Source organism: Aquarana catesbeiana, linkage group LG07 (genome assembly GCF_042186555.1).
Source record: "Aquarana catesbeiana isolate 2022-GZ linkage group LG07, ASM4218655v1, whole genome shotgun sequence".
NCBI lineage: Eukaryota > Metazoa > Chordata > Amphibia > Anura > Ranidae > Aquarana > Aquarana catesbeiana.
Genome location: NC_133330.1, coordinates 97,512,348 through 97,527,800, shown reverse-complemented (window position 1 = coordinate 97,527,800; position 15,453 = coordinate 97,512,348). Strand labels below are relative to the sequence as shown.

The 15,453-nt window shown below is 39.6% G+C and overlaps 1 protein-coding gene across 1 annotated transcript in view; it reads left to right on the top strand.

Annotated features, from left to right (window-relative positions):
• Positions 1-14,314, top strand: part of GTPBP1 (GTP binding protein 1) — a 126,295-nt gene extending 111,981 nt beyond the window's left edge. The window contains exons 11-12 of the mRNA XM_073592522.1: positions 1,054-1,236; positions 4,407-14,314. Coding sequence (XP_073448623.1) covers positions 1,054-1,236; positions 4,407-4,499 — 276 coding nt within the window. The 3' untranslated portion in view covers positions 4,500-14,314. The remainder of the gene's footprint in view (positions 1-1,053; positions 1,237-4,406) is intronic.
• The last annotated feature ends 1,139 nt before the right edge of the window (positions 14,315-15,453 follow it).

Sequence of the window (15,453 nt, the reverse complement as noted above, 5' to 3'; positions counted from 1 at the left end):
CTCCTGCCGACCAATGTCTTCTCCCGGGGGGGGAAGCCCCGCCAGAAGACAGTGATTACCCCTCATAATCGCAAGCAAATCTGACAGGCTGGTTTGCCCAAGTTGATCGATAAACTTGGTACATTCAGCCTGCACAATAATGGTTCAAATCTCGGCCAATTTCTGCTGAACCGCCCCAGATTCGAACAGTCTATGGTCGGCCTAAGAGCGTTTATCTACAAACAATGAGACACTGGGGGGATTGGGGTAAATCCGCTTGTGCAGAATGGCTTTTGTTACCACAAGAGCCTTTTAGAAATTGTGGCTCCTGGAATGTCATTCAGACCAAAGTGCCTATTCTGGGGTTGAGGATGAGTAGTTCTCAAGGGGGTTTAAAAGGGATAAGTTCACCTTTCTGAACCTGTTACATCATACACCCATATTTACAGTGTAACATGTTCAGCATTCTCCCATGATTCCACCCTCCCTTCCCCTTTACAGCGGCTGGGTATCCTCTCCCCACAGCTGCTGTCACCATTTGAAAATAGTGCGGCTGTGCGGGATTCCGCCTCCACAGCCACATCATTAATTCAGAGCGCTGTGAAAAAATGAACTACTAGTACCTCCTGTCACTGCGGCGGATTGCTAGTAGTTCTCAGTGAACTGTGGTGGCACTGATGAGCGCTCTTGTAGTTCATTTTATTCTTCCTGCTGTCCAGTAACTGCCCGTATGGGATGTACAAGCAGACAGCTGTACTGAGGAGCCTAACATTACACCTGTGATCTACTGATCATGGGTGGTGTAATGCTTTGCAGGGTTCCTTAGAAAATTATAATAAGTGTTTTTTTTTTTTGTTTTTGTTTATTTATGCATGCAATGAAATGTGCGTTTTATTCCTTTTAACATGCCTGCCAGTCTTCAAGTCTTGTTTCAGTCGATGTTGTGCATAACAATAAATTGCATTCATTTTTTATTGCAAAATTTTCCTTCCGGCAAAATGATAAAGGAGATAACTAGTGGTTGTATTTGAATTCACTATATTTCGAGAAACTAATTTCTGTAATCCTATTTAGTTGCTACAAAGCACAAACAACTTGCCAATGAACTCTAAGCCACAGCAAGTTAAAATGCAGTCCACCAAAAAGAGTCCGATTGGAAAGAAGGATGAAGCAAACCTAGGGACCGCAGCAGTGGAGGAGGTCCCTCTGGCAGCTACTGTTGGAGCAGCATCTGGAGCAACAGGGTTGCAAGCACAGGTATGAAAATTTGGGTTTAGGATACTTTTTTTTTTTTCATCAGACTACAGCAATGGTCTCCAAACTATGGCCCTTTTCTACATTTGACTTGCTACAAGATTTTATCAGAAAATATACACGCACCAGAAGTATTCTCCTGTCAGATACAGGTTGTATTCTTGGTGATTGTTCGACTAGTGCTGCCTGATTTTCAAAATGGCTGGTGTCAGGGAGCACAAGGGTTTCTGCCTAACACCCTCCCAGAATGGACACTGTTAGGAGGAATGAATATGTGCTGTGAAGCCATGCAATAATTTTTAGCTGTTTTTAAATCTCTTGTCTGAAGAAATCGGGTCTGGATGCCTGATTGGTGGAGTTTTGTTTGTCAATTTCTTTTCTCTACTGTCCATTGGGGGAAACGGCTTGATGATAAACAGCCAAGGGTTATACTGCCACCTACAGGGGGAAATGGGCACTAGGGCTGATGACCTCACGATCTCTGACTAGGTCAATCAGAAGAAGCTTTGTATTCATTCAGTTTGCCTGGATTTATGCCTTTCCTCTGCTGGAACTTTTACCTGGTCTATTTCGAAGGATCGAAACTAAAGTCGTTCACAAAGTTCTGTATTGGCATTGGAGAATTTGGTACACTGCCTTTTTTAATCTGACGATCTGTTACCTCTGAGAGCAGGCGGATTGGTTATCCAAATCCACAGGGTTGTTGGCTTTACCATCCTAGCTGTTGAAACTTTGGTTCTTGGAGTTGGGCATTTTGAATTATGTTACCCCAACAATTCTTAAAGCTTCTAAATTTACTTTCCACAGGATTTAACAACATGTGAAAAACTTTTGCTGGTGTCAGTCTGGAGACTTTCCCATGTTGCCTTTTCAGTGAGCCATTTTCCCTTCAGTTGGTAGTAGAAAGACACTTGGCCCCTTCGTACCATCAAGGGGCAGGTGTCTGCCTTGTCCTACCAACCTTTTTATTTAGCATCCTATTGTTACTAATGTGATGCTTTGTACTTGCATTCAAGGGGCTTCACATGTTGGAGTGCCAATCCAGTTGGGCCCCCACCCCACTCTAGTCAGTGTTACAGTCAATGTTAATTGTCTAGTCAGTGTTACTCCACTCTAGGCAATGTTACAGAAACCCCCATTTGAACTTATGTGCAACTTTTACTTGACTTGATCCAGTATGATGAAATCAGACACCCTTCTGGCCGAAGTGATGACCAGAAGAAGTGATGTCCTGTGCCATTCTTCTGGTCATCACTTCGGCCAGAAGGGTGTCTGATTTCATCAGCGTTTTGCTGTAAGGAACCCCTTTTTGCTCTTATATTAACGTCCTCTTAAGACCAAGGACCTCCACTTTACTCAGTGGTCTCTGCCTTTCACTTCAATAAGGATGTTGTGATTTATCCCAAGGAACTCTCTCTCTGATATGGTCCCAAGGGTTTACCACTCTATCCAGCTGCTGCATTTTTTTTTCTTGACTTCCCATTTGCTGTTAGAAGATCTACAAAGAAGATCTCTGGCTTCTGTATCCATTATTTCTAAGTGAATTGTGCAGGCCTATGAATTGCAAGATAAAGTGCCTACTTGTTAAAGCCCACTCCATTGTGCGTTCCTTATCAGGCTTTGGTCTTAGATCTGTAAGGCTTCAACTTTGGTTTTCTGTGCATATATTCATTAAGATTTTTTATAAGGTTGCTTTATCATATATCATTAGATGCTAGGTTTGGTTGACTGGTTCTGCTAGTGGCCATTTCATGCTTTTAATTTTATTTCTAGCTTTTTCCTCTTGTGCTGGTTTGCCTGTTTTGGTGTGCCCCTCCCTTTTTGTTTGAACTGCTTTTAGATGTCCCTAGGTGGCCTAACTATCTGCTGTGTCCTTCAGTGGTTGATATAGAAAATATTTTAATTTTTTTGTACTCTGTAATTTCCCTTTTCCAGATTGCATTGGGAGTTCCCTCCACTCATATGTTATCCTTCTGTCTATGGAATGCTTGGTACAATTTGAGTAGGGGCTTGTGGCCCATAGGGGGCTGGTACATAGAAAATTAAAGTAAAATTCCAGGTTTACTTTAGGTGGTACTATTTTCATTACTGATATGGCTGCTGAATTCACCATAATATACTGTAGTAGCATGAGCTACTTGCAGCGCTGTGTTCCACAGAAGTACAGGTGACTGCCTGCTGCCAAAACCAAATAGTTGGACTGAATGCATCTACGCCTTGCATTTTTATCAGTGAATAGAAGGCTTCCTCTGATTGGCTGAAGTGGAAATTGTGACGCCTGCCTCTCCACCTTAGATAATCAGAGGAAGTCTTGTATTCACTAATAAAAATACAATACTTTCCCTGAATGGCTGAGAAGCATTCAGGCAGACGTCTTAGTTCCAGCAGTAGATGGGAAGTTGCTAGTACTGCTGCAAAACATTGTTGCTACAGTATGTTTACAGCACGCTCAGTGGCTGCTTCAATTAGTGATGGAAATGGTTTGTTTGGGTCAGCTTGGTTCAAGTGAACTTTGTAAAGTCAAAGTAAACCAGGATTTTTACTTTCATTTTCTATGTGCCTAGAGGTAGAGTTTTTGCATCCTCATGTTAGAGCCTCTAAGAACAAGCAGTGAGCAGCACAGTAGTGGCATCCTCAAATCTTACTCTAAATCGTCAGGGGCTAGCAGTCAGATAATTAGCAAAGCCTTGCTCTGTGCAAGTAAAGCGGTAGTAAAGTTTGCAAAGTAAAAAAAAAAATTCCCCTGCAAGGCAATGTTATAATGTGCTAGTATGCATCATATACTGGCACATTATGAGAGACTTGCCTTTAAAATGAAGCCCTCCAGCGGTGTGCTGATAGGGCTTCCATCTTCACCCGGATCTACCTTTGCTGGGTTCAGCTGTCTGACTGGGTGACTTCACTCCCACACATGCACCCAGGAGTCACGGTTGACTGCATGGGTATGCCATTCCTTCAGAGCGCATGCCCCAGTGGCGTTACCAGCTGCTGCTCACTGGAATATCTCCTAAAACAGTGCACGTTTAGGAGATATTCATTTTACCTACAGGTAAGCTTTGTGACATTTTTACCTACAGGTAAGCTTATAATAAACAAGATTACTACCACTTTAAGAAGAACCCAGGCATACTATACAAACTTTATAACTTTTTTTTTTTTTCTCTCTTCAACAGCCAAAGACTGGGGGAGGTGGAAGACGCCGCGGTGGGCAGAGGCATAAAGTAAAATCCCAAGGGGCGTGTGTGGCCCCAGCAGGAGGTTGTTGAACTTGACTGCTCAATTCATGTTTCCCTCCAACAAGTTGAACATGCCCTCACCACAGTTTACTGGAGAGAAGCATCACACTCCCAACTGTCCTGCAGTTCTGTGTACATCAGCCTAATCCGAATGCACAGATTTGCTACTGAGCTATGACTATGGCGACCAATGATCAGTCATTGTGGCTTTGAATCCTGGCTCACTGTAAAGGCAAAGAATGAAGTACACCCACGGCAGGATTGTAACATTAATTCACAAGGTCTTACTTTGAAATGCCAAGTCAACAAGTGATTGTCCACCATGTAACGGCAAATTGGACATGGACTTTCATTATATCTTGTAAATTTTAGGTAAACATTTTAGTTCCCTAACATTTCCAAAAAAGACTACCACCATGCTATTTAAGAAAAAAGTGTTTGACATTTTATTTTAAAGAATATTTTACTTTTACACAATGTGTAGTTTTGTACTGTTGGGATTGTACATTACTTATTGTGGTGTTCATTTCAGTGACTTTTCCTCCTGGCAAAGGCTAAATTTTTAAGATCTTTTCTTGTAATGTAATGATAAATAGGGGTTTTCATTTATGTTCTTAAATTACCTTCCAGAATTTTTAATGACTCATTGTATATGTGGCAGCTTGTTTCTCTCTGTGGCATATTGCCGATATCACCTCTGAAGTGGCTGTTCTCATTGTTTAAATGTGCTATTCTAACAAAAAAAAAATACTTCTACAAAGATATTTTGTGTGCCACGAAGAGCTGGAACTAACCCAGTGAAAAGTATCTCTGCAAATACCACTCATGTAAGGTCCCCTTTGGGTTTCACCAATGAACACTACCTTGTTTTCTGGGTTTAGGCATATCTGACAATCCTAGCTAAATGTGATTTTATTGTGTTTGCAGGACTTGGCCTATAGTTAAGAGAATTCCACCATTTAAGGCTGCTGTTTGGGCATGATATAACATATTTATACCCCCTCTAATTTACTGAGGTTCGAAACATCCTTTTCCTTTTGTCTTTTTTTTTTTTTTTGTCATGTGTTTGCTATTGCAATCAATCAAACTACATCATCTCACATTGTGATAATGTGTATTGAATTGCATTTTCATGAATTTCTGTTGATTTTTACAAAGAGAAAGTTTCATTCGGGGGGGAAAAAAAAGCTAAATTGTGCTTCCAGCCTAAAAGGATTTTTGTCATTCCTAATGTGATGTCAGCTTCGTCCTGGGTTGAACTGTTCAGTTAAACTTTTGGTGTCCTTGATCACAACTTTGTAAGATATATGTTTAGTTCTTTATCTCCGAGCAAATCTTTTTTTCTATTGCTAGTCTAGTATGGGAACAGACCTACACCTACCACCTTTAAAACTTGTCCAGCAGCTAATTAACTGCTCAGATGGCTTTTATATAAAAGCTGATCATCTCCTGGGAAAAAAAAAAATGACCGGATGATGCCTGCAGCTTCAAGCATCATCCTGGTATAACCACTTGAAGTCCGTCACATAGGTGATTTGGTGGCAAGTGGTTAAACTAATGGTGAGCTGACAGCGGCCACTCCTGTTAACATGTAGCCGTACACAAAGTGGTTAGGAACAGATGTCTGAGCCTAAACTGTGCTGACTGACCCGGTCATTCCAGCAGCAGGAATTGCCAGTTCTTGCCTCAAGAATGGGGTGGCTATATTTAACCTGCTATGTGAAAGAGCCCTTACATATACCCAATAAAGTGACTAGCTTCAAGTGCTACAGAGATGGGAAAAAAAACCTCCTACATAAGTTTTACCTTTTTATCTGCAGCACTCCCTTCTCTAAAGTTGTTCAAAGTACAACTTTTAGACAGCATCCCCCCTCTTACACAGTCTTAAAGGGAAATATGCACAGGGCTGCTTCCACTCTGTGGTTGGCTGTGGCTGAATGTCAGTTGTTTGAATAAACAACAATGCTCCACCAATGTACTATATATTGAAACTCAAATGCAAGCTAGTATGCTTTTTCATCATTTTTAGTTTTTTGTGTTATGGGGTGGTGTATCTTGTTTACTCATATCTTTTAAAATACATTATCACTATTTGACATGATTTCCACACCAAAGGTCACAGCTCTACCTCCATGAAGTTCTGCTCCCTCTATGGCCTTTCTGTAATGCATCATGAATAAAAGCTCCCAGCATACCACTGTAAATTAGTGGTATTAAACCAAAACGAAAACCTATATTATATTGTAGTTTACCAATATTTAGATGTGATGGCTGCATTCGTGTGTGTGTAATTTAAAAAAAAAAAAAAAAATATATATATATATATATATATAGAAGAATATATATATATATATATATATATATATATATATATATATATATATATATATATATATATATATATATATATATATATATATATTCTTCTATTTTCATCTGGTGATCCAACCAGTAAGTCAGTTGTTTATCAAAAGAATAAGCTCTCTTCCAGATGTAGTTTACAGGCAGAAAAACCATTTAACACTGGCAGGGATGCTTACAATGATCAACTTTAATTTATGTAAACCTTTTATCCCAAAAGGAAAAAACGGTTTGCTGTTACGGATTTATAAAGTGTGAGCTTGAGTTTGCCTTCAATTTGTTAGTGTATTTAAATCTGCTAATACTTTCAACAATACCCTCCCCTCCAGACTAACAATGCTACTGTCCCCCTGTGCTCATTCAGCCAGAGTGGGAGCACTCTAATTTGGGAGGTGTGTTACTGATCAGATCACCAGGTGATCGCAGAAGGGGAAAAGCCTAAAAATAGAAAACGAATACAGCCGCCACATCTAATGATCGGTAAGCTGCACTATATACATTTTTTTTGGTTCGTTCTTTAAAATGGCTTTAAATATCAGTTCGCCATTGTCTGACTCTTTGATCTTGTTGACAAAAGCAGTATCTTACAGACTTTCAGAAAAGGCTGGACGTTTTATTTTTTTTGGAACACAGAAGTGCAATTTCCACAAGAAAATATTCTCAAATCCATATCTAAATCCTAAGCAATGTAATCAATTGCAGCTTATTAGACCTTAGATGAGGTGGGCTGCATTTGTTTTCCTTTTTTTCTTTATTCTCATTGGGTAATCCTGCAAACACACTTCTTGGACCTGGGTCAATATGCTCGCTATTCAACTGTTTCCATTAAGGGAGCCATGGTTGTCACTTTAAACATGTCTGCTTTTGTTCATCTTGACTATATACGGAATGATGGGATTAAAGAGGAATCTTCACCGGTGTTCCCAATTACCTTTCCCGCCTCTTTTCCTTTCACACCATTGAATCCAGCGTTGTCTTACTGTGATCCATTATCACATACCAGGTCCTGCACCAACATCCCTTCTTCCATTGTTGAGCTGGCTATCTCTTCAAATGAAGCACCATCAGGTCTGCTGTCCAGCCGCTGTGTGTGTCCCTAGGCGGGAATGGAGGAGGGGGATGGCTAGAGTAAAAAAAAAATAAAATAAAATTCCACTTTTTAAGGCGAGAGTTGTTTTGGGTAAAAGTTCAGTTAGGGAGTGAAGTTCCAATTTAATAATAGTTTATACAGGAAATAAAACTTTGTTTTGCTTCCAGCTCATCTCAGGTGGTGACCAGGACACTGCATTTCTAGCAAGATCAATGAGCATTTCCTGCGCTTGTTGAAAATGTACTTAGATGTGTTGACTACATTAATTTTCATTTTCAGTCTGACAACTGGTGAGTTGCACTTTATTACACTTTTGTTGGGTTTAGTTATTTAAGTTTGAGGTTTTCTATTCAGTGTTTCTCGTCCATTATCATATTTCCTTTATCTGGAGATAATCTATAGTGTTCTAGCCAGGAACCAAACACCTGTCCATGGACATTCTGTAATTACTGCAGATCCATTTTGGCCAGTCATGGAGAAGGAAGTGGTGGCGCCACCCCCCAACCACTATAGAACTCAAGAAATTATGCATCATGCATATATCTTGACTCAGATCTTAACTTGGCTAATATTTTGTTATTTGTGCACAAATCTTCCAACTTCTGTTTTATGTTTGTGTACCTCCTAGGCTAGGAGTGCTGTTTTTCCCAGGGTACTTTTTAGTCTTGAGTAATATTTAAAGCCAACACTTTCACAGTCATGTCAAATTGTCAGTGTCATATAAACAAAAGGTTCACATTTTCAAATCGATGACTCCTCTCCCTCAATTTGTCTGCTACAAAGTACAAACAATATAATCATGTACTTCTGACCACTTAACACCAGTGGTCGAACAATAGCCAAAGCAGCCTGTGAGGCTGCTATGGGGTCTGGGGGTTACAAACCTTTTTCATGCAGCCAGGAGGGCCTCACAAAACTGGTCAGGCATTGCTCCCCACTACCATCTTCTTATCACCACTTTAAGATGTCCATGAATGGTGCAAAGTGTCTTGGCTTTGTATGTCTCTCCCATCTATATGATTGAGATATGAACTCAGTATGTGATGGCACTCAGCTTGGCTTCCTGGATGCACTGACTGTTACTAACATGTTTGCCACTGCTAATGCTTTACTTTGGCTTAGCTGAGTTTTGTTCATATTCATGTTTTCTTATGTCTGCCTCAAGCTGAATAACTTTTGCTTCCACCCTATTTACATATTTGCATTATAGAATCCTTTGTAAGACTATGCATGTATAACAGGGTTTAGCTATATATTAATGGGATATTTCCAGGTACACATCTACAATGGGTATGGCCGCCATATCCCCATTATGGACTTAAGTCCACTATCAAGCCAGAGAACACCATTAGTCTCTACAATATCATGTAACAACTTTTTGGAGCTGTACAAGGTGTTCCAATAACGAATGAAACAAGTCTGATGTCCCACAGTGTTAGGTGAGTGCAGGCTTATCAAATGCCTAGTCCAGAGAGCAATAGAGCACATATGAATAAAAGGATGCTGTACGCCATCAGTCCATCAGGTAAGGAAAGACTGCTCCTAAACCAAGCCTCTGATGCATTTCACCCCACTCACTGGGGCTTAGTCGTTGAGGTCTATGATTAAGCCCTGGTGGGTGGTGTGAAATGCATCAGCAGTGTGGCCATTTACATTTTTCCTTACCTGCTGGGCTGGTGATGTGTGGCATCCTTTTTGTTCGTATGACCATCCATTTCTAATTCTTTTGCCAAATGCATGAGGGCTTAGGAGTGTTACCTGGCAGATTCCTAATATAGGTGTGACTGCCATACTCTATCTAGTCTCCATCTAGGAGGGTCTCTATCATAATAGAGGTCTTCTTACCTATAAGATGGTCTGGATGAATTATGAATGTTTGACTGCCATCATTTGCTATTACAAGCTACACTTGTGCAGTTATTTGCCATTCAATAGTGAGTCAAAGTCCTCACTATACCTTGCCAGTTCTGGATCCAGCTTTTCTCTGTGATCATCTTTATGAAGCATGCATTATGAGCATGTCAACTATCTTTACACTTTGTGCATTCTGAGCTAAGGGTAGGACCAGCGGTTTCAAATTCTTCAATATTGTCTGCATCCTGATCCAAGAAAAGAGACCGTATACAGTTTGCCATGTACAACACACAGGCATTGCTGGTCATTGAGCTTATTTGAGCATTTACATTGGTGCATATCTGTTTACTATTTACTAATCGGGCAATTGTACATGTACGCCTATGGCCATGTAGTCTGGTAGTGAGGGAGGTGTTTTTAATAGGCCTAAAAGTTTCATGAAACATTTTATATGGGAATAAAGATTTAAACTAAAACAGTGTTTGATCAATTAATCTTTTTATATGTATAGTAAATGGTGTGAAGATTTAAATCTGAAGTTTAGTGAAAATTAAAAAACTGCACCGGGGTCGGTATTTACAGTGAATGAAACCTGTTCCTCTTGCTGGTGTGTGCTTTGAATTCTTCAGTCCATTTTTTTTTTTTTTTTTCTTATTAGATGCAGGAGTGACATTGCCTAACCATTCATCTCTCTAGAACTCCAGCCTGTGACCTCTCTGCTCTTCTTCATTATGAAGGAATCCCACTCTACCTGAGTTTTTAACTTTTTTTTTTTTAATTCTGTAGAATGCAGCAGGAAGAGTGGGAACACCTCTGGAACAAGCCAGGTAGTGATAAAACTTCAACATGTCCGGAAACCATGACAGAAAGGTCTTGTCCATAGGGATCCCAAGAGGTATATAATAATAATTTCACTTTTGAGTGGACTGGTCCTTTAACCCTTTAGCTGCTGTTGACATGCAAATGGTCACCTGGCTGCTATAGTAGCCAAGAAATTGTTTACATTTTACATCAGCCGCCTGATCACTTCTGAATGCTCAGCAACTTGCTTCTCCTCTATCCTATGCCATGTATGCCAGACTTGTCCCTCCTGGATGCTTATGGCCAACATGGCAGGTGTCAGGATGCAAAGTGGGGGCTGATCAGCGGACATCCATTCACTAACCTTCCTTGTGAAGTATGACACCAGGCATAAACATAATTGTGCAAACTCTGCTCAATTATCCTCAACAGAGTGCAGGTGTGAATTAAAAGGTCTAATTCACTCCTGACTTATCCTAAAAGGCCAAGTCCATCTTTTGCAAAAATAAATAAATGCACATACCATCCTGGAAGTAATGGATTGGCCCCCACAGAGCCCTGATCTTAACATTATCCAGTCTATCTGGGATTACATGAAGAGACAGAGGATTTGAGGCAGCTTTCATCCATAGAAGATCTGTGGTTTGTTCTCAAAGATGTTTGGAACAACCTACCTGCCGAGTTCCTTCAAAAACTGTGTGCAAGTATACCTAGAAGAATTGATTCTGTTTTGAAAGCAAAAGGGTGGTCATACGATATATTGATTTGATTTAGATTCATCTTCTGATCATTTATTTTTCATTTTGTTAATTGATAAAAAGAAACTAACACTTATATTGCTGAAAGCATTCTTAATTCACTGCATTTTTTTCACACATGCCTAAAACTTTTGCACAATAGTGTATTTTTGAAAGCAAAAATGTGCATTTATTATTTTTTTGCAAAGCAGTGGATACCCTGCACAATGCCAGACTCTTGCAGACTTTCGGTCCCTGCCCATAGCAAGATATGGGCTTTCAGTTAGAAAGCTGGAGGAAGTGTCAATGGACTAAGTGTGGTGAGCATGGCACTGCAGTGGTAGACAGGACTTGCAGCTCATTCACATATCTCTAAATGAGTGACTTGGCTGTGCAGAAAGAGCCCCACACAGCTGTGCCACTTTCAAATCTGACAGCTGCTGCAGGGGAAAACCTTCCTTTTTTTTTTTTTTTTTTTTTAAAGCGGGGGAGTCCACTTGGCACCATATTATTACACCCACACTCTTTTTTTAGTCTTTAAAGAGAACCTGTCATCAGCACTATGTTATCACATAGAGAGCTTATCAGCGTCCTTGTGTTGGCAATTTATGTTGCCTATTCTTTATGCAAATTCTTTAACAGGTTCCTGATGAAATTTGCTATGTGTTTAGCCCAGACAGCCCCCTGCTAACTGCCATCTTTCAATTTGCATAATGGAAATTTGGCCAGACTGCGACTACATCCATTCAGAATACCCAACACAAATTGGGTAACCTCGCACATACCGATGTAACCGATGTAACAGATATAAGTAGTTATAGTTGCAGATGGTTGATTGTTGGATAATAGTTTGATGTTTCGTGGGCATGCGCAATTTGGAGCATTGACATTTTTGGTATTTATTCATTCATTCAAACTCAAATGCATCTTTTATAATTTTTCTCAAAAATGGGCATTGTGTTTGTGTGGACTTAAATTTATTTTTTTAAGTTTATTTAGCATAACAAAAATGTTACATACAAAACACCGGGTGGGTAATCCTAGATCGGTAGGAATAAATTCACAGTGATTCAGTCAAGGATATCAGTGCCATCATTCTGTTAGCATATTTTCCTGAATCCCAACCACACCCCCGTATAGTATTTACGCTCCCTTTTTTTTTTTTTTTATTGCAAACAAAAAACAGAACAATGAAGAATTCAAGCCCCAACAATGCTGTTTAGGGAGAAGAGTTGGCATGTTCTCTCCCCCTCCCATAAGGGTCAACTCCTCCCCCTCTTCCCACCTCAGACGTCCCACCATTGAAACTCAGATCATAGATGAGTTAGCTAGCTGCCATAACCCCGGTGTCTGCTTTCAGATAAAAGTGGTCTCTGCGGCGGATTCATCATCTTTCACAATATAAAGAAAAATTGGGCTAACTTTACTGTTGTCTTATTTCTTTAATCAAAAGTATATTTTTTCCCAAAAAAAAGTGCACTTGTAAGACCGCTGCGCAAATACGGTGTGACAAAGTATTGCAACGACCGCCATTTTATTCTCTAGGGTGTTAGAACCCCCAAACTATATATATATATATATATATATATATATATATATATATATATATATATATATATATATATATATATATTAATAAATTTTCCTAGCAAAACTTTTTAAAGGTTTTTAACTTTTAAACATCAAATCTCAGAAAAAGGCTCGGTCCTTAAGTGGTTAAAAGCCTCCCACTGAAGGAGATCTGACCCAGCGTACCTATTTTCTGTCCAGAAAAGCTTGATAGCTTCATTACATTTAATCTTTACGTATTCCTCCTGCAACCAGCTAGCTTCCAACCACCAATGATGGATCTAAAATGAATTCTTACTGAAAATATAGATTTGATAAACAACAGTGCTGTTGTCAAGTGGCATAAAAAATTGCAACTGCCAAAAGTTTATTTTGCAGGTTCTCCGCTTTTAGAAAATCTATAATCCTTTTTGGGAGTTTAAGTAATCTTCAGGCCTAAAATGTGACTAACATTTGTAAAAAAAAAAAAAAAAAAAAAAAAGGCTAAGGGAGCAAAAAGAGTTTGACTCTATTGTGTACCTGATTTTTGGTTTTATATCAACTGATCGGCTTTTATTTTAGTTGCTGAAGTTGTGAGGAGCTGTTGGTGGCATTACACTGAAATGGAGATACTGTTAAAACCACACCTGTGAGAAATATGGGGCCTACCACTGCTAATCTTCTTCTGGAAATGCTGGTTGCTTGGCTGTTATGCTGACCCACTGTCCTCAGTTCTGTCAAAAGTGCGTAAACCAGAAAGTTAGAAGTTTTTATCTGTATACATGTTTCAGTTCAGTGCCTTTAAAGTATTGTAGCCAGAAGATGGGCATGTCAGCCAGGTATCTAGCACATTTAGAAAGAGTGGTCTGCAATGGCAACCATATGAAATGGTTTCCTCCTTTTCAACATGCTATGTTCATGTACCTATGTTAATCATGGTGTGAGTCTCCAGAGGTGGAGACCTTATATAATGCATCATCAGCTGCAGGAATAATTGGGCAACAAATGATGTAGAGGGTGGTTTGGCAGAAAGAGAAGACGGGAATAGGTGAAGTGGAGTATGTACCTTTCCTAGTCGTTTTTCTCCCTATGGTCTAAGAATCCATTTTGTCTTAACATATCCTGCATTGCACTGTGATGCATTCTTGTGCTGCATTTAAATGCAGCATGTTACATTTTCACCCAGCACACATCTATGCAGCGTGTGGAAACAATGGATTTCAACTGGTCATTACATTGGGCCTGTGTGCAGCAATGCAGCCAGCATGACTGATGTGAACAGGTCCTTAAATGATTCCTTCTGTGCATAATGCAGGGTCTGGTGCATTATTAAATAAATAATTTACTGTAGATGTTATGGACACAGGAAACTGGGAAATGTCTCTGCTTCTCCAAACTTAGGCTGTTTTGACAGCGTAAAACATTCAGAAATAAAATGCTCAATGTTTTTCCAATATTGTCTGTGATTCAATTAACCTACAGACTGCTAATTACTTAGATCATGTTTATTCTTTTCTGCCAGTTTGCCATTTTGTTTAAAGCGGTAATTAACCCCAAACCAAAAATGTAATATATTGCAGCTCGCCAATCATTAAAGCTGCATTGTTTTCTTTTTTGGTAGACCTCCCACTTCTGTATTTTTAACCTGGTGATCTGGCTAATAACACACTTTTTGTATTTGTGCCTAAACTCTGGATGGAGGAGCAACAGATGCACCTTTTATGACAGCAGCATTGTCAGTCGGCAGTCAGCGGAGTGTTAGATGCACTAGCAGATTTATGTACACTAAACAAATTGAAGCCAAATTTTAGCTAACACTTTTTAAGCATTAACTGTTTTGCTCCTTTTTGGATTAAGGTTTTATATAAATAAAAGCTGATCATTGTAAGTGCCCTGTCGGTGTTAAATGGTTTGTCTCAATCCCCTAACTGCTACATCTGCAGGACAGCTTGTTCTGTTGAGAAATAACAGACTTATTGTCAGATCACCAGGTGAAAATGAAAGAAACCTCAACAAAGAAAACAAATGCAGCCATCACATATAAAGCTGGCCCTAGATATGTATTTTCTTTTTGATCAGGCAGACAGCTGTTAAAAAAAAATGATTTCCAGATCCACACATTCAAGGTGAATGAGGGAATCCTCCCTGCTGCACTATTGCATTTTGACAGAGGGGTATGCCCCCACTGTCAGAATATGCTGCAAAAGGGAGGCAAATGGAGGAATGCCCCCCTTCTTCCAGGACAGGAAAGTTTCAAACATTCACCAGAAGTCAATCGGGAACAGATACAAATGGATTGAAATCTGGACGAATTTTAATCCCCTCTATAGGCAGATTTAAATTGATTGTTGAAGCCACCCAGAAAAAAGTACACGCACACTCTCTCTCGCTCTGTCTCTCGCTCTCGCACACACCACCTCCCAGATCCCTTTTCTACCCTTGCCTTCAGTGGCAGGTTCCTGTTAAAGAATTATAAACCTCATATTTAATTTACTAATAATAAAAAAACTTTAGTCTCACTTTAAGTTTTTTTTTTTTTTTTCTCTCAGCCTGTACAATTCATGGGTGATCATTATTGGATTATATATAGTCC